Source organism: Pristiophorus japonicus, chromosome 10 (assembly GCF_044704955.1).
Source record: "Pristiophorus japonicus isolate sPriJap1 chromosome 10, sPriJap1.hap1, whole genome shotgun sequence".
Taxonomy (NCBI): Eukaryota; Metazoa; Chordata; class Chondrichthyes; family Pristiophoridae; genus Pristiophorus; species Pristiophorus japonicus.
The window spans coordinates 152,777,846-152,796,737 of record NC_091986.1 but is presented as its reverse complement, the minus strand read 5'-3'; the positions used below and the strand labels follow the sequence as shown (position 1 = coordinate 152,796,737).

The window sequence follows — 18,892 nt, the reverse complement described above, 5'->3', positions numbered from 1 at the left end:
TCTCCTCAGTGTCCTAGCCAATATGTATCCCTCAACCACCAGTAAAAAAAACATTCACTGCTGTTCATGGGAGCTTGTATACAAATTGGCTGCCACATTTCCTACAGTATTAGACTTCAAAAATACTTAATTTGCTGTAAAGTACTTTGGGCATCCTGAGGTCAGAGCAGAAGTCTAGAGGTTACTCCAAAAAAAACTATATTGGGAATGAAAGGCCTTTGACTTCTTAAACTGTCACTATTTGATGTGATACCTTTGCTGAACAAGTACGACTTGACTATGTGGCTGATGTTAATTAATTCTTGGATAGTGCTTGGTTAGTTAACACAGTTCTCTGGTATAAACATCTTCACAACTATTTAATATAGCTTTAACACTTTATATTTTCCCTCCACTCTGCTCTATATTCACTTGATTTATTTTAGTACACCCATTAGTTCACTGAATTTTGCTTGCTGCACAAATACTATTCAGTCCTCAACAGCCTATTTATAAACAAACAGAAAAACTTGAGTTTTTGCAATACTTGCTGACCCTCATCCCAATCCCTTGTTTCAATAAATAGGATATAGTGCCATGCTGCTGCAACATTTATCAGAAAAGAACTTTATTGAAAAGATTAACTTTTGTATCAATCACAAACAATAGCAATAAAAGTAACAGAAATTTTGACAAATCTGTCCTCAAACTTCCATCAATATTAGTTATTTTTTATAACTGTAATCAGTATTGTTAATACTTAATAAAAATGTAACATAGTAATGCAACAGAGGAAGAGGAAGAAAATAACTCAATCAAAAACAGTGAAAAGCAAACTGTTTTGCAGTTGAACATCCATGACCTTAACCATATGGTTTAAATGCAGCTTCAAAACAATTCACACAATTTAGATTAGCATCTTGTCAATACTTTAAGGGAAATGAAGGCATGCTAAACATTATTCAGGAAAGAAAACTTGGACAAATCACCTTTACTCAGCTTCAAACACAAATAGGGCAACAGTTTGCATTTAGCAGTCACCAAAAAAGAATGCAGCCATAACCATCCTGCAGATTCTTGAATGTAGTTTCAGATTTGTCCAATATCTTGTTGATACCTGTTGCAGAGAGAGATTAGACAGTAAAATATTTACCCCTTGAGCTATGGCACTAGTCTTTTACCAGAAACTGTTCAGTCTCATCTCTGGAGTGCACTGTACTCACTCAAAGTTATGTAGGTTGGACATAGTGACAGGCAGGTTTCCACATTTTACCAGCCTTACTGATGGTACATGTGTACATATTTTTTATACTCCATGACTCAAGTTAACATGCAAGATGGCTTCACTTCCAAAATAAAACTTTGGATTACATTGAGGGGAATGACATTTCTGACCTCTGAGTATTTCATAATCCACTATTCAAAAACACCATACCATTCCGTAATCCAATATACAGGTATGAAATGGAAACAATTATTTAAAAACTTACTTTTACATATCCAAATCTGCAAGTCCCTTTTCCACAAGTGGAAGATGAATCAGTGATCCTTCTTCATACAAGAACACAGACACTTCTGGATACAAGCTCTGCAGAACATTTTAGGTTTATAAAAACATCAGTTTTAGTGAACAATGACATGTAAAACTGAGTAAAAGATCTTAAATAAGAACATAAGAAATAGGAACAGGAGTAGGCCATACAGCCCCTCAAGCCTGCTCCGCCATTCAATATCATGGATGATCATTCCCTCAGTACCCCTTTCCTGCTTTCTCTCCATACCCCTTGATCCCCTTAGCCGTAAGGGCCATATCTAACTCTCTCTTGAATATATCCAATGAACTGACATCAACAACTCTCTGCGGCAGGGAATTCCATAGGTTAACAACTCAGTGAAGAAGTTTCTCCTCATCTCAGTCCTAAATGGCCTACCCCTTATCCTAAGACTATGTCCCCTGGTTCTGGACCTCCCCAACATCGGGAACATTCTTCCCACATCTAACCTGTCCAGTTCCATCAGAATCTTATACGTTTCTATGAGATCCCCTCTCATCCTTCTAAACTCCAGTGAATAAAGGCCCAGTTGATCCAGTCTCTCCTCATATGTCAGTACAGCCATCCCTGGAATTAGCCTGGTGAACCTTCGCTGCACTCCCTCAATAGCAAGAACGTCCTTCCTCAGATTAGGAGACCAAAACTGAACACAATATTCCAGGTAAGGTCTCACTAAGGCCCTGAACAACAGCAGTAAGACCTCCCTGCTCCTATACCCTAGCTATGAAGGCCAACATACCATTTGCCTTCTTCACCGCCTGCTGTACCTGCATGCCAACCTTCAATGACTGATGAACCATTACACCCAGGTCTCATTGCACTTCCCCTTTTCCTAATCTGCCACCATTCAGATAATATTCTGCCTTTGTGTTTTTGCCCCCAAAATGGATAACCTCACATTTATCCACATTACACTGCATCTGCCATGTATTTGCCCACTCACCTAACCTGTCCAAGTCACCCTGCAGCCTCTTAGCGTCCCCCTCACAGCTCACACCGTCACCCAGTTTAGTTTCATCTGCAAACTTGGGAGATATTACACTCAATTCCTTCATCCAAATCGTTAATGTATATTGTAAAGAGCTGGGGTCCCAGCACTGAGCCCTGCGGCACTCCACTAGTCACTGCCTGCTATTCTGAAAAGGACCCGTTTATCCCGACTCTCTGCTTCCTGTCTGCCAACCAGTTCTCCTTCCACGTCAGTACATTACCCCCAATACCATGCGCTTTAATTTTGAACACCAATCTCTTGTGTGGGACCTTGTCAAAAGCCTTTTGAAAGTCCAAATACACATCCACTAATTCTCCCTTATCCACTCTGCTAGTTACATCCTCAAAAATTTCCAGAAGATTCGTCAAGCATGATTTCCCTTTCATAAATCCATGCTGACTTGGACCGATCCTGTTACTGCTTTCCAAATGGGCTGCTATTTCATCCTTAATGATTGATTCCAACATTTTCTCCACTACTGACGTCAGGCTAACCGGTCTATAATTAACCGTTTTCTCTCTTCCTCCTTTTTAAAAAAGTGGTGTTACATTAGCTACCCTCCAGTCCATAGGTACTGATCCAGAGTCGATATAGACTGTTGGAAAATGATCACCAAGGCATCCACTATTTCGAGGGCCACTTCCTTACTTACTCTGGGATGCAGACTATCAGGCCCCAGGGATTTATCAGCCTTCAATCCCATCAATTTCCCTAACACAATTTCCCGCCTAATAAGGATCTCTCTCAGTTCCTCCTTTTCACTAGACCCACTGTTCCCTAGTTCATTCGGAAAGTTATTCGTGTTTTCCTTAGTGAAGACAGAACCAAAGTATTTGTTCAATTGGTCTGCCATTTCTTTGTACCCCATTATAAATTCACCTGAATCCGACTGCAAGGGACCTACATTTGTCTTCACTAATCTTTTTCTCTTTACATATTTATAGAAGCTTTTGCAGTCAGTTTTTATGTTCCCTGCAAGCTTCCTCTCGTACTCTATTTTTCCCCCTCTTAATTAAACCCTTAGTCCTCCTCTGTTGAATTCTAAATTTCTCCCAGTCCTCATGTTTGTTACTTTTTCAAGCCAATTTATATGCCTCTTCCTTGGTTTTAACACTATCCTTAATTTCTCTTGTTAGCCATGGTTGAGCCACCTTCCCTGTTTTATTTTTACTCCAGACAGGGATGTACAATTGTTGAAGTTCATCCATGTGATCTTAAAATGTTTGCCATTGCTTATCCACCGTCAACCCTTCAAGTATCCTTGGTTAGTCTATTCTAGCCAATTCACGCCTCATACTGTCGAAGTTACCTTTCCTTAAGTTCAGGACCATAGTTTCCGAATTACCTGTGTCACTCTCCATCTTAATAAAGAATTCTACCATATTATGGTCACTCTTCCCCAAGGGGCCTCGCACAACAAGATTGCTAATTAGTCCCTTCTCATTACACATCACCCAGTCTAGGATGGCCAGCTCTCTAGTTGGTTCCTCGACATATTGGTCGAGAAAACCATCCCTAATACACACCAGGAAATCCTCCTCCACCGCATTACTACCAGTTTGGTTAGCCCAATCAATATGTAGATTAAAGTCGCCCATGATAACTGCTGTACCTTTATTGCACGCATCCCTTATTTCTTGTTTGATGCTGTCCCCAACTACTACTGTTTGGTGGTCTGTACACAACTCCCACTAGCGTTTTCTGCCCTTTGGTATTCCCTAGCTCCATCCATACCGATTCCACATCATCCAGGCTAATGTCCCTCCTTACTATTGCATTAATTTCCTCTTTAACCAGCAACGCCACCCCACCTCCTTTTCCTCTCTGCCTATCCTTCCTAAATGTTGAATACCCCTGGATGTTGAGTTCCCAGCCTTGGTCACCCTGGAGCCATGTCTCCATGATGCCAATTACATCATATCCGTTAACTGCTGTCTGCGCAGTTAAATCGTCCATCTTATTCCGAATGTTCCTCGCATTGAGGCACAGAGCCTTCAGGCTTGTCTTTTTAACGCACTTTGCCCTTTTAGAATTTTGCTGTAATGTGGCCCTTTTTGTTTTTTTGCCTTGGGTTTCTCTGCCCTCCACTTTTACTATTCTCCTTTCTATCTTTTGCTTCTGCCTCCATTTTATTTCCCTCTGTCTCTCTGCATAGGTTCCCATCCCCCTGCCATATTAATTTAACTCCTCCCAAACAGCACTAGCAAACACTCCCCCTAGGACATTGGTTCCGGTCTTGCCCAAATACAGACTGTCTTGGTTTGTACTGGTCCCACCTCCCCGAGAACCGTTTCCAATGTCCCAGGAATTTGAATCCCTCTCTTTTGCACAATCCTCAAGCCACGTATTCATCTGAGCTATCCTGCGATTCCTACTCTGACTAGCAATGGCACTGGTAGCAATCCTGAGATTACTACTTTTGAGGTCCTACTTTTTAAATTTAGCTCCTAGCTCCCTATATTCGTCTCGTAGGACCTCATCCCGTTTTTTTACCTATATCGTTGGAACCAATGTGCACCACGACAACTGGCTGTTCACCCTCCCTTTTCAGAATGTCCTGCACCCGCTCCGAGACATCCTTGACCCTTGCACCAGGGAGGCAACATACCATCCTCGAGTATCGGTTGCGGCCGCAGAAACGCCTATCTATTCCCCTTACAATCGAATCCCCTATCACTATCCCACTCTTTTTCCTGCCCTCCTGTGCAGCAGAGCCACCCACGATGCCATGGACTTGGCTGCTGCTGCCCTCCCCTGATGAGTTAACCCCTCAACAGTACCCAAAGCGCTCTTCCTGTTGGTCACCCATTTACTATCTGGCTGTGTACCCTTTACCTGCGGTGAGACCAACTCGCTAAACGTGCTATTCACGTCATTCTCAGCATCGTGCATGCTCCAGAGTGAACCCACTCGCAGCTCCAGTGTCGCAATGCGGTCTGTCAGGAGCTGGAGGCGGATACACTTCTCGCACACAGTCATCAGGGGCACGAGAAGCGTCCCCAATTTCCCACATAGTACAGGAGGAGCATAACACATGTCCGAGCTCTCCTGCCATGTCTTAACCCTTAGATTAATTTAAATTGACAACAATGCTAAAGGTTACTTGCTGATATAGAAAAGAAAAAGAAAAACTACTCACCAATCTCCAGCCAATCACTTAACCCATTGGCTGTGACGTCACCTTTTGATTTCTTTCTACTTCTTTTTTTCCTCCCCGACTGCTGCTGATGGGCCTGTTGTAGGCCTCCCGACTCGACGCTCCTCCTCCTCGCTCTCCCGCTCCCCGACTGACGGGCCTGTTGTAGGCCTCCCGGACTCGACGCTCCTCCTCCTCGCTCTCCCGCTCCCCGACTGACGGGCCTGTTGTAGGCCTCTCGACTCGACGCTGCTCCTCCTCCTCACTCTCCCGCTCCCCGACTGATGGGCCTGTTGTAGGCCTCCCGGACTCGACGCTCCTCCTCCCTCTCCCGCTCCCCGACTGACGGGCCTGTTGTAGGCCTCTCGACTCGACGCTGCTCCTCCTCCTCACTCTCCCGCTCCCCGACTGATGGGCCTGTTGTAGGCCTCCCGACTCGACGCTCCTCCTTCTCGCTCTCCCACTCCCCGACTGACGGGCCTGTTGTAGGCCTCCCGACTTGACGCTCCTCCTCCTCGCTCTCCCGCTCCCCGACTGACGGGCCTGTTGTAGGCCTCCCGACTCGACGCTGCTCCTCCTCCTCGCTCTCCCGCTCCCCGACTGACGGGCCTGTTGTAGGCCTCCCGACTCGACGCTGCTCCTCTTCCTCGCTCTCCCGCTCCCCGACTGACGGGCCTGTTGTCGGCCTCCTGACTTGACGCTGCTCCTCTTCCTCGCTCTCCCGCTCCCCTACTGATGGGCCTGTTGTAGGCCTCCCGACTCGACGCTGCTCCTCCTCTTCCTCGCTCTCCCACTCCCCAACTGCAACCTATTCTTTTGCCATGGAAATTACAAGTAAGTTTGTTTTGAGAGTTCAACCAAAGCAGGCAGAAAAAAACCCTGGCAATTGAGAATTGTAATACATGTAGTATATTTTATTCTAACGTTGCTTCAGCATGTAAAAGTGTTATCCAGGTTTAATCAGAAATTACTTACCACCAAAAATGCTGTAAGTTGATTCCCTTGTACCATTTCAATCATTGTCCATAAAGCTTCCATGGACCATTCTGGACTGTAAACAAGTCGGTTCACTGCATTCATTAACGCTGGGGGTTTAAACCCTGCCAGTTTAACTTGAATGGCTCGAGCTGGATACTGTACCAAGTGTGCAGGAATCTGACGAAGCCTGGCATTTGACGGATTAGAACATACATGTCACATTTATTGCTTGCGCAACATGTCAAAGAGCATGGAGGTCTTATCACACAGCAGAGACAGTGCAGCCAACCATGGAGTAAGATTCTCTGGTGACAGCTCTTACAGCTGCGATGGGAGCTCAGACTGCTGCCATTTTGGCTTTGGGGTCCAGCATCTCCTCTGGCTTATAAAATGTGCTGGAAAGCTTCATGAGCTTCCCATCTTGTCTGCACTTCCTTCTTGCATGGAGCAGTAGAAGTTTTGAGACGCAGCCCCATGACAGTGGCATGTTCCCCTGGGTTTCCTGACCGCTTTGAGCCCCCCCCGGCCCCCCTCCCATTAAAATTCAGCCCCATGTCGCCCTGTACCGTTTTGGTGAGGGACGCTGCGTTATTAAATTGGCCAATTTTGCCCGTTTTACACCTGAATAGCAAGCAAAATAGGGTCCAATTTCTGAGCAAACATGCTGACTTTTAATGAAAGTGTAACCTTCATTACCTAAGTTTACAAATTTAAAAATTAAGCAAAACACAAGAAATTCATCTTTTATTACCTCACCTGTTCCTCAAAAACCCTTCTAATTGAGCCATGATCACTTGCCCTTTATGACTACTCACCCAATTGCAGATGTACTTTTAGCATATAAAGTTAATCCATCCATGCTGCCCATGTGAAATAGAGTATTTCACCATGACATGAACATGTGCAAACATGAAAGCTGAAACATATTTTAGGCTCAGTTACCTAATATCTGGGAGAGATGCAGTAGAGCCAAAGTCAACATGCTGCACAAGGATCATTAATGGGTGGAGTTTGTCCAGTGACAGTACCTTTGCTCTGTACCATCGCCCATCACTGTATTCAGCAAGGCAAGGCATTTCTGTAAAGAAAATAATTTCCAGTCTTAAAACAGATAAGCGGATTTGCCTGTAATCATTTGCTGAAAATCTACCATGGTTACCTTGATCTCAGCAAAAAAGAACCCTAGCCTTGTCAGGGCTGGTTCTTGCAATAGATGTGTTGTCAATTGTATAACCATTTGTGCCACATATTGGTAATACTCTGTCAGGGCTGAATTATTGAACTATATCTAGGCACAGTGCAAAGGGTTATTCCTGATCTTACACAAACAGTGACATTGAACTCTGGGTATGGGTAGTACTGTCATGTATGTAACCTTCATGTAACTGTAACCTTCATGTAACAACACTGCATACTGTATACACCTAAGAAATGCACACCCTGACCACAGGGGGTGAACTTGTGGGAGACACTCCTCACCTGGTCATCCAGGTATATAAAGGGAGGTCCCATGCAGTGTCATCACTTCTTGGTCCTGTGAATAAAGGTTCGGGTCACAGAGTGACCTTGTCTGCAGAATGTGCCTCGTGTGAATTTATAGTAATGTGTAAGGACATTACAAGTACAATTTTCTAACTACATTTGGACAGTGAGTCATGGGTCTTCTGTGTAGAGCTAGTTATTACCCAATCGGTTCTATGACCAAATTTCTGAACATTTTTGAAGTGAAGGCTGATGGCCATTGTAGCACTTTACTTTACATTCTCTTCTGGAAAGCTGCTTAAATTTGACACAAATCATTATTGTGAGGAAGCATTAAAGTGTGTGTAGTTATTAGTAATTTTCTTGCAGTCATCTTGAAACCCAACAACTGCTTTCAAAGTTAAAAATGCAACACTTGTATTATCTTGTGATGGAGCAAATAAGTGTAAGAAAAATAATTGAGGATGGTTGCTTATATATAGTGTACAGGATAAAAATGCTGACATAGCTCTGTCTATGGAAGTCTTAAAATGCAGACATCTTTAATTGTTTTCCCATTAGACATGCAACCTAAGTGGTCAGTGGAATGTAAAAATATTATTTTTGAATTGGAACACAGAAAATCATGCAACAAAAATACTTAGTTGAGTTGCAACCTTTGGAAGTGAACTGGATGCTCAGTTAAAAAAATTGCATGTTACAAATGTTAAATACTGCGGTTTTTGGTTAATTTTCACCTGTTTAACCAATTAGTGCATACAGAACAAGTTCAAATAATCATTAAGGCCAGGTTGATTATGGTTGTGTTTAGAACCAATTAATAACACATCATTGCAGTGCTTAAAGTTTAACAAGTTGAATCATTTTGCAGAGGTTAGAGTGGCATTTTATCTTAGAACACATTGGCATGAATCTACACATTCGAGTCTCTACTATACCTGATCTGAAATCTGTGAGTAAAGAAAGTGCCTCTGCATTCTGATTAAGCTCTCTCAGAGCTCGCTCAAGATCATCTTCTGGTTCATAGCTTATGCCACTATCATCTGTGTCACTGTCAGATTCAATGTCTCTCCTCTGACCAAGAGAGATGTACACCTTAAGAAAATAAAAAACACTGCATAGAATTACAGCACAGAAACAGGCCATTCAGCTCAAACAGTCCGAGTTGGTGTTTATTCTTCACGTGAGCAGTAGTACTAATCCCATGTGCCTGCTCTGTTCCCATATTCCTTTATTCCCTTTCCTTCAAACACCTATCTAAACTATTCTTAAATGTTGACACGGTCTCTGCTTCAATCACTACTAATGGTAGTGCATTCCACTGCTTCCCAATTTCTGTAAAAAAAAGTTTCTCCTGAGCTCGGTCTTAAATTTCTTACATTTAATCTAATATCCATGTCCGCTTCTTCTAAACCCTTCAATCACTGGAAACAGTTGGTTTCCATCTACTCTCTCCCATCCCTTCATAATTTTAAATACCTCCATCAAGACATTTTGTAACCTCCACTGTTTTAATAAAAACAGTCTTTCTTCATATTTGTATTTCCTCCGAACAGGCAGCTACCTAGTGAAACTGCGCTGTACCCTCTCGATTACCTCAACATCTTGCTTATAGCATAAAACTACATATCAGATTCTAATCGTGGTCTTCATAAGGTTTTATATAGATTCATTATGGCAGCCTGATATATTCTATATCTTCGACCATAAAACCCAGTACACTGTATTTCATTTACTTTCTTATGGCTTTATCCCCTGAAGATGCTGCTTTTACTGTCTTGTGAACCTGAACCCCCAAAATCACCACTCTTCCACCATTACCCAACTTAATGTAAATATTTTTTTTTACTTAAAAAAAAACTAAATGTACCATCGCATTTACTAAGATTACATGTGTCTGTAAATCCAGATGCTTAATCCTATATCCAAATCACTGATACAATGAACAGAAGTGGTCCAAAAAAGACACCTCCGGGACACTGCTACCCACTTACTACCAGAGAAACTGCCCTTAACTCATACTCTGGTTTCCTCCCCAAGCAATTTTTAAAAGCCAATTTTCAGATTTCCCTCAAATTCCACACTCAATATCTTCCAATAATATCCCCGATTTTAAGCACTGCACCATTGGTGGCTGTGCTTTCAGCTGCCTAGGCCTTAAACTCTGGAATTCCCTCCCTAAACCTCTGCACCTCTTTCTCCTCCTTTAAGATACTCTAGAACCTACCTCTTTCATCTGTCTTGATATCTCCTTATGTGGCTCGGTGTCAACGCTCCTGTGAGGTACTTTTGGATGTTTTACTGCAAAAGTCACTGTATAAATGCAAGTTGTTGTTTTAGCGTTAAATCTGCTTAAGATGCCCAGGTTTCAATTTCAACTTCATCCACGGCTGTTTCAACACCGTGGTACCTTGTCAAAGGCTTTCTGAAAGTTCATGAACACCACAATCATTGTTTCCCCCCATCCACTATTTCTGTCATCTCCTCAAAGAACGCGATCAGGTTTGTCCAGCAGGATCTCCCTTTCTGAAATCAGAGCTGGTCGCTTCTTATTTTTTCATCTAGATATTTAGCAATTACATCTTAAAAGATTAAAAAACATTTCCCTACCACAGATGTTAAACTAACTGGCCTGTAATTACCCAGATTAGCTTGGTCCCTTTTTGAAAATGGCTATTGCATTCACCATTCTCCAGTCCTCCAGCACATATTAGCACTTTATTAGAACCCTGAATATAATTTCTAGGGCCTCCGCTATTTCTTTCCCCATTTCTCTTTGAATTTATCCAAGGATCCTATCAGATCAACAGTAAAGTGCTTACATGCAAGAAAAAAAATAAGTCGATATGGATACTCCAGGAATGGTGTTGAAACAGCCGTGGATGAAGTTGAAATTGAAACCTGGGCATCTTAAACAGATTTAACACTAAAACAACAACTTGCATTTATACAGTGACTTTTGCAGTAAAACGTCCAAAAGTACCTCACAGGAGCATTGACACCGAGTCACATAAGGAGATATCAAGACAGATGAAAGAGGTAGGTTCTAGAGTATCTTAAAGGAGGAGAAAGAGGTGCAGAGGTTTAGGGAGGGAATTCCAGAGTTTAAGGCCGAGGCAGCTGAAAGCACAGCTACCAATGGTGCAATGCTTAAAATCGGGGATGTGCATGAGGCCAGAATTGGAGGAGCACAGAGATCTCAGAGGGCTGGAGGAGGTTACAGAGATAGGGAGGGGTGAGGTCATGGAGGGAATTGAAAACCAGGACCGGGAGCCAATGTACATCAGCGAGCATAGGGGCGATGGGTGAACAGGACTTGGTGAGAGTTTGGATACAGTCAGCAGATTTTGATGAGCTTGATGCTGTGTATCCGTTAAGCATGCACTCCCATATTCCGCCACCAGGGAGCGCATCCCCTGAAGTCCAAAGGGATCCCAGCATCCCTTGAGAGCACTGTATATAAGCCGGTCCCCCCCCCCCCCCCCCCCAAGGCCTGTTCCTCACTATGGAGTGTCTTAATAAAGACTGAGGTCACTGTTACTTTAACCTCCCTATGTGCAGTCTCATCTGTGTTAGGAACACAAAAACTGGCAATGAGTGTACGAATCCAATGCAAAGATGCAGCAAACTAGGGGCATCCTGGAGAAGTTCTCGGAGGGTGAGGACTGGGAAGCCTATGTCAAACGGCTTGACCAGTACTTTGTAGCCAACGAGCTGGACGGAGAAGGAAGCGCTGCAAAAAGGAGAGCGGTCCTCCTCACTGTCTGTGGGGCACCGACCTATAGCCTCATGAAGAATCTTGAAGAAGCCTGAGAGAGAGGAGGCAGATGCTGAAGTACACGGGGTGCACACATTTTCGACCAAATGTCCATTTATAATGCTAAATGTAAAACTGAATGGCTTACCCGTAGCCATGGAACTGGACACTGGCGCTAGCCAATCCATCATGAGTAAAAAGATGTTTGAGACACTGTAGTGCAACAAGGCAGTCAGACCAGTCCTGAGCCCCATCCACACGAAACGGAGATTGTACATCAAAGAGCTCATCATTGTCCTGGGCAGCGCCATGGTCAAGGTCACCTACGAGGGCACGGTGCACGAACTGCCACTCTGGATTGTCCCAGGCGATGGCCCCACACTGCTTGGAAGGAGCTGGTTGGGCAAAATCCGCTGGAACTGGGATGACATCTGAGCGTTATCACATGTCGATGAGGCCTCATGTACCCAAGTTCTTAACAAATTTCCTTTCCTTTTTGAGCCAGGCATTGGAAACTTTTCCGGGGCGAAGGTGCGGATCCACCTGGTCCCAGAGGCACGACCCATTCACCACAAGGCGCAAGTGGTACCTCACATGATGAGGGAGTGGGTGGAAATCGAGTTGGACAGGCTGCAACGCGAGGGCAGCATCTCCCCAGTGGAATTCAGCGAGTGGGCCAGCCCGATTGTTCCAGTACTCAAAACGATGCCGCACCTTCTGCACACGCGTGGAAAAAAAAAATTACGTTTCTGACATCGTTGCAATGGATGCACATGCGTAGCATAGCTCAGAGTTGGCAATCGGCCATTTTTAAAGAGCCAGTTGTGTGTGTGAGAAGGAGTGCTGTGAGGGCATTGGAAAAAAATCGGAGCTGCAGCAGTACGAGATGCAACGCAGTACGAGATGCAACGCGGTACAAGGACCAAGAATTTCTTATAGGAAGAAGTGGAAGTTGTTGTGTATTTGTAAAGCATGCACTCCCATGTTCCGCCACCAGGGAGCGCATCCCCTGAAGTTCCAAGGGATAAGCTGGCCCCCTAAGGCCTGTTCCTCACTCTGGAGTGTCTTAATAAAGAGTGAGGTCACTGTTACTTTAACTTCCCTGTGTGCAGTCTCATCTGTGTTAGGAACACAATACTTAACATATCTAACCTAAGCAGAGGTGCAATCAACAAAGTTAACACCGTTGAAATACATAGCCATTACGAGTCAGAGGAGGTAGCAATCAAACTGTATAGTGATCTGGTCAGACTGCAACCTGACAAATTGAAAAATTGCTCAGATATGCCCTCTCCATAAAATGCAGGACAAATCCAATCCGGCCAATTATTGCCCCATCAGCCTACTCTCAATCATCAGCAAAGTGATGGAAAGTGCATCCAGGACAAAGCAGCCCGCTTGATTGGCTCCCCATCCGCCACCTTAAACATTTACTCCCTCCACCATCAGTGCACTGTGGCTGGAATGTATACCATCTACAATGCACTGCAGCAACTCGCCAAGGCATCTTTGACAGCACCTCCCAAACCCACAACCTCTACCACCTAGAAGGACAAAAGCAGCGAGAGAGCTTGGGAACACTACCACCCACAGGTTCCCCTACAAGTCACACACCATCCTGACCTGGAAGTATATCACCATTCCTTCATCGTTGCTGAGTCAAAATCCTGGAATTCCCTCCCTTACAGCACTGTGGGAGTACCTTTATCTCATGGACTGCAGCGGTACAAGGCGGCGGCACTCCACCACCTTCTCAAGAGCAATTAACAATGGGCAATAAATGTTGGTTTTGCCAGCGACGCCCACATTCGTCCTCCCCCCCAAAAAAAGAGGAGAGAGGCTGGCCCTTAGTGTAAAAGGTCTGAGAGACAAAGATTGGAGAGATTTGGGAGTTTTGGCCCAGAAAAATGGCATTCAAGAGGGGATATTATAGATCGTCTAGACAGTTATGAAAATGGATAAAGAAAATCTGGAATATTACTTCAAATTAAATTGCAGGAGTAGAATAAAGGGATGCGTTCAAGCTAGCAATAGGTAATTTTAGGACTGATAGCAAGGATTTCTTATTCAGTGATCAACGAGTGAAATAAAGTTCCAGGTGGAGCAGTGAAGCAAATTTCCTGCAAATATTTAACAACTGAAGGCTACAATGGGTAGGACGCTTCTGAATGGATGGATTATGAACTAAATGGCCTTCCTCATTTGTAATTACCTTGTAAACTTCAGGAAAAAGAGTGATGGCAGTTTTAAAAAGGGCGGCGAATATTGTCTGTGCAAAGGGGGCCGCTAAATGTCAGAAATGTAGTGAGAGAAGATAGTTCACTAGTCAAGTGTTATGCAGGGAATAGATTTAGGAGGAAGGGATGGGAGTTAAGAGAGGAGCCTGGTGAAGGCAGGCAGGTGGGGGAGGCCAGAGAAAGGAAGCTACAAAGGCATATGGAGTGAGGGCTTGGATGAGATAAGAAAAGGTTCAAGGATAGGCAAGGCAGAGGCGATGGCAGCCATGCAGATAGTGTCAATCTTTCAAGGCAAAAAAAAGTCCACAAGCTTTTAACAACTTGTATTATAGCACCTTTAACATAGTGAAACGTCCCAAGGTGTTTCATAGATTTTTTATGAGATTAATCAATTTGGCACAGAGCCATAGAAGTAGAAATTAGCGCAGGTGACCAAAAGCTTGTTCAAAGAGGTAGGTTTTAAGGAATGTCTTCAAGAAGGAAAGAGAGAGAGAGAGTCGGAGAGGTTATTTAACAATTGGAATAGGAGGGGAGAATGAAGATGGAGAGAGAAGATGGCTGGAGAGGATGGCTGGAGGAGGCAGCTGGTCATTTAGAATAGCATGGGATTGCCTTTACCCTCCAGAATGATCATGGAGTAGCAGGAAGGTTTGGATGTGAAGAGAGAAATGGGATATTGCTAGAGATGGTAAAGCCAGATCTAGCAGTCGATAACCAGGTCAGTCACATAGAAAACCAGTAGCCCTCAAACTTGAGGATGCAAAGGCAGAAACTATAGCAGAACGCAAGGGATGGGTAACCATGAGCAACTTTGCAAAGACAAGGGAATCAAATGCAAATCCAAGGAAGCTGTTGAGCAGGTCGACCAAGGCAGCGATGTTGTGGTGCATTAGAGGATGGGAGTCTCTCTTAGGCAGTCCTTCGGAGTCTAGGATGACTTGCTTCTACACTAATATGAGTTCTCAGGTGACTGATGAGTCCAATGCAGGACCTACAATCTGTGTCACAAGTAGGGCAGACGGTGGTTGAAGGAACGGGTGGGTGGGGTGCTTGGGTTGCCGTGCGCTCCATCCACTGTTTACGCTTGGCTTCAGCTTGTTCCCGACGCAGAAACTAGGTGTTCGGAGGACGGGAGTGTCATAGAAAATGTCATGACGGTGAACACCAAGTTGGTAGAGAAAAGCAGAGATTTCCCAGAGGTAGATGAGACTAAAAGTGTTGGATTATGGTCGCAGAGGCAGAGAAGAAATCAGAGATGGCCTCAGTGGTGGGAACCTCAGGAAGTGGCAACCAGCACTACATCTACTAATACTTTCAAAATACAAACTCCATCAATTCATCACTGTATGAATCATTTTCTGTGGCATATTTTACAAATGAATAATGGGGACATTGTGGTGACAACTTCTCTAGAGGTAGCTTGCAGAATTATCATCTCAACCGGGAATTATTAGAGTTCATGACATCCTCACACCAAAAAAGGTAGTGAGAAATCACCTGAATTGTCCAACGCTTCAGTCACTTCCTCCTTGTTTGTAGGAACTTCCCAGGCTCAACTTTAAATTGGAATGCACTATGTAGGAAACTACAGATGTACCTGTGTCTCTGCCATAGCTTATTGGAACTGGTGGCCAACCACAGGTTGGGGTTATAAATAGAGCTGGAGCGCTGGGCCCTGGAACATCATGGGCCACCCCGACCTGAGAGAGACCACCACCGCAGGTCGGGGCTATAAATAGAGCTGGAGCCCCGGGCCCTGGAACATCGTGGCGGAGGTGCGGCGAATGAGGGCACGGGGCCAAGAAGAGCCGAGGGCCCAGGGGCAGCACGGGCCAGCCCACACTGATATGTGTGCACACTAGGTCCGTGCGGCACAGCAGGTCTGCAGTCGTCCTGGTTCAACACTTGCCACTGGATAAAGACCTAGCTCTGTCGAGCCCGTGTGGTGACTGATGTACAATGGTCACCACACGTTTAAAAAAAAAATCCACGCACAGGCATCTTCCACCCCCTCAATTGGAGTTCAGGACTGGAACATCAGGTCCTTCACTGAAACATCTGTGAACTCTTGTGGAAGCAAATCATCCTCGTTCGAGGGACCACCTATGAATGATTCGAACTATAATGTGCCATATCAGCATAACACTTATTTATTGGCCCCATAACAAGTTATATGTTTTTTTTTTTAAAAAGGAAATAATGCCTGTGTAACTGTTTCCTTCTAACCTGGTGAACTCATCTGTATGTGTTCCGTAACACTAGGGTTTTAAAGTTATGCGTAGTTCATATTTTCCTCTATATAAAGCCCAAGAATCCCATTTTAAACAAGCAGATTCAATAAAGAGATACTTCAATAGCCTTTTTATTAAAGTCAACATCTCAAAAACAAAATATATCTGAAATCTCTATATCCAGAATGCAGTATGCATACCTGATTGGGAGTTTCTAGATGCTTTACAGTTACAGGGAAAACCTTTCCAGGTAAAGGCAATAGTGGATAATCATACTCTGGCAACATGACGGTTTCAAAGCGTGAAGATAATAAATCCTGTGAACACAGATTTCCAACATATTAGACTATTCATTGCCTTGTGCCTGACTTGAGTAGCACAGTCTTTTCTAGATGCATCTATTTACTACATCTTTGGAATATTAATACAAGTCTATGAGAGTTCTGATAGTCATGGCAGCTAAGTTTTTAAAATGCAGAAGGTAGTTTAAAAATAGGAAAACCTTTCTTACATGAATTCACTTTACATATACCCACCAGTGGTTTGCTGTTCCAGTTATTGTGCATCTAAATAACAAAGTTCTGATAGAAATTGCTAAATGAAAAAGGACTAAGATCCATCTAGTTCGCCTTCTATCATTCTGGTAGTCACATGATTAAACGATACTGGAGTTTTTTAAAAATTCGTTCACGGGATGTGAACATCGCTGGCAAGGCCAGCACTGATTGGCCATTCCCAATTTCCCTCGAGAAGGTGGTGGTAAACCGCTTTGAACCATTGCAGTCCACGTGGTGAAGGTACTCCCCACAGTGCTGTTCGGGAGTGAGTTCCAGGATTTTGACCCAGCAACGATGAAGGAATGGTGATATATTTCCAAGTCAGGATGGTGTGTGACTTGGAGGGGAACGTGAAGGTGGAGGTGTTCTCACGTGCCAGCTCTAGTCCTACTAGGTGATAGGGGACGCAGGTTTGGGAGGTGCTGCCGAAGAAGCCTTGGAGAGTTGCATCTTGTAGCTGCAGCCACTGTGCGCCGGTGGTGGAGGGCGTGAATATTTAAAGTGGTGGATGGGGTGTCGATTAAGTGGGCTGCTTTGTCCTGGATGGTGTCGGCTTCTGGAGTGCTGTTGGAGCTGCACTCATCCAGGCAAGTGGAGAGTATTCCATCACACTCCTGACTTGTAGATGGTGGAAAGGCTTTGGAAAGTCAGGAGGTGAGACACTTGCTGCAGAATACCCAGCTTCTTACCTGCTCTTGTAGCCACAGTATTTATGTGGCTGGTCCAGTTAAGTTTCTGGTCAATGGTGACCTCCCCAGGATGGTGATGGTAGAGGATTTGGTGATGGTAATGCCGTTGAATGTCAAGAGGCAGTGATTAGACTCTCGCTTGTTAGAGATAGTCATTGCCTGACACTTGAGTGGCATGAATGTTACTTACCACTTATCAGCCCAAGCCTGAATGTCGTCCACGTCTTGCTGCATGTGGGCATGGACTGCTTCATTATCTGAAGTTACTGGAATTCTTTGAGGATATAACTAGCATGGTGGATAGAGGTGTACCAATGGATGTGGTGTATTTAGATTTCCAAAAGACATTCGATAAGGTGCCACACAAAAGGTTACTGCAGAAGATAAAGGTATGCGGAGTCAGAGGAAATGTATTAGCATGGATCGAGAATTGGTTGGCTAACAGAAAGTAGAGAGTCGGGATAAATGGGTCCTTTTCGGGTTGGAAATCGGTGGTTAGTGATATGCCACAGGGATCGGTGCTGGGACCACAATTGTTTACAATATACATAGATGACCTGGAAGAGGGGACAGAGTGTAGTGTAACAAAATTTGCAGATGACACAAAGATTAGTGGGAAAGCAGGTTGTGTACAGGACACAGAGAGGCTGCAAAGAGATTTAGATAGGTTAAGCGAATGGGCTAAGGTTTGGCAGATGGAATACAATTTCGGAAAGTGTGAGGTCATCCACCTTGGGGAAAAAAAAACAGTAAAAGGGAATATTATTTGAATGGGGAGAAATTACAACATGCTGTGGTGCAGAGGGACCTGGGGGTCCTCGTGCATGAAACTCTTTTTGCAGTTCACCTGCAAAACATAAAACATTAAACTGTGCCACCCGACCTGGGTGACACACCAGACATTTACAAGGCCCTTTTTTTCCTTTTTTTTTTTGTGTTTTTCTTTTTTTTGTTTTTTTTTGGGCACTAAAATCAAATTTTTCCAGTGCCCCCTATAAAAGGGGAGGGGGACACTAAAAGCACCGGCAATTAAAACAAATTAAACTTTAAAACGTAAAATCAAATTAAAATTTGGTTGCCGGGCGTGATGATGCACTCCAGTCCCTCCGGTGCCCGCCTCTCGCGGAAGGCCGCGAGCGTACCGGTGGACACCGCGTGCTCCATCTCCAAGGACACCCTGGACCGTATGTAAGAGCGGAAGAGAGGCAGGCAGTCAGGTTGAACGACCCCCTCGACCGCCCGCTGCCTGGACCGGCTGATGGCACCCTTGGCCGTGCCCAGGAGCAGTCCTACGAGGAGGCC

At 44.3% G+C, this 18,892-nt stretch overlaps 1 protein-coding gene across 2 annotated transcripts in view; it reads right to left on the bottom strand.

The window, feature by feature from the left end:
* Nucleotides 1-666: 666 nt before the first annotated feature.
* The window catches only part of rnf17 (ring finger protein 17), a 265,192-nt gene continuing 246,966 nt past the window's right edge, over nucleotides 667-18,892 (bottom strand). For both annotated transcript variants that reach the window (XM_070892177.1, XM_070892179.1), the window contains 6 exons: nucleotides 16,545-16,661; nucleotides 9,058-9,214; nucleotides 7,580-7,715; nucleotides 6,635-6,824; nucleotides 1,470-1,567; nucleotides 667-1,096 (listed from right to left, as the gene is read on the bottom strand). In XM_070892177.1, coding sequence (XP_070748278.1) covers nucleotides 1,472-1,567; nucleotides 6,635-6,824; nucleotides 7,580-7,715; nucleotides 9,058-9,214; nucleotides 16,545-16,661 — 696 coding nt within the window. In that variant the 3' untranslated portion in view covers nucleotides 667-1,096; nucleotides 1,470-1,471. The remainder of the gene's footprint in view (nucleotides 1,097-1,469; nucleotides 1,568-6,634; nucleotides 6,825-7,579; nucleotides 7,716-9,057; nucleotides 9,215-16,544; nucleotides 16,662-18,892) is intronic.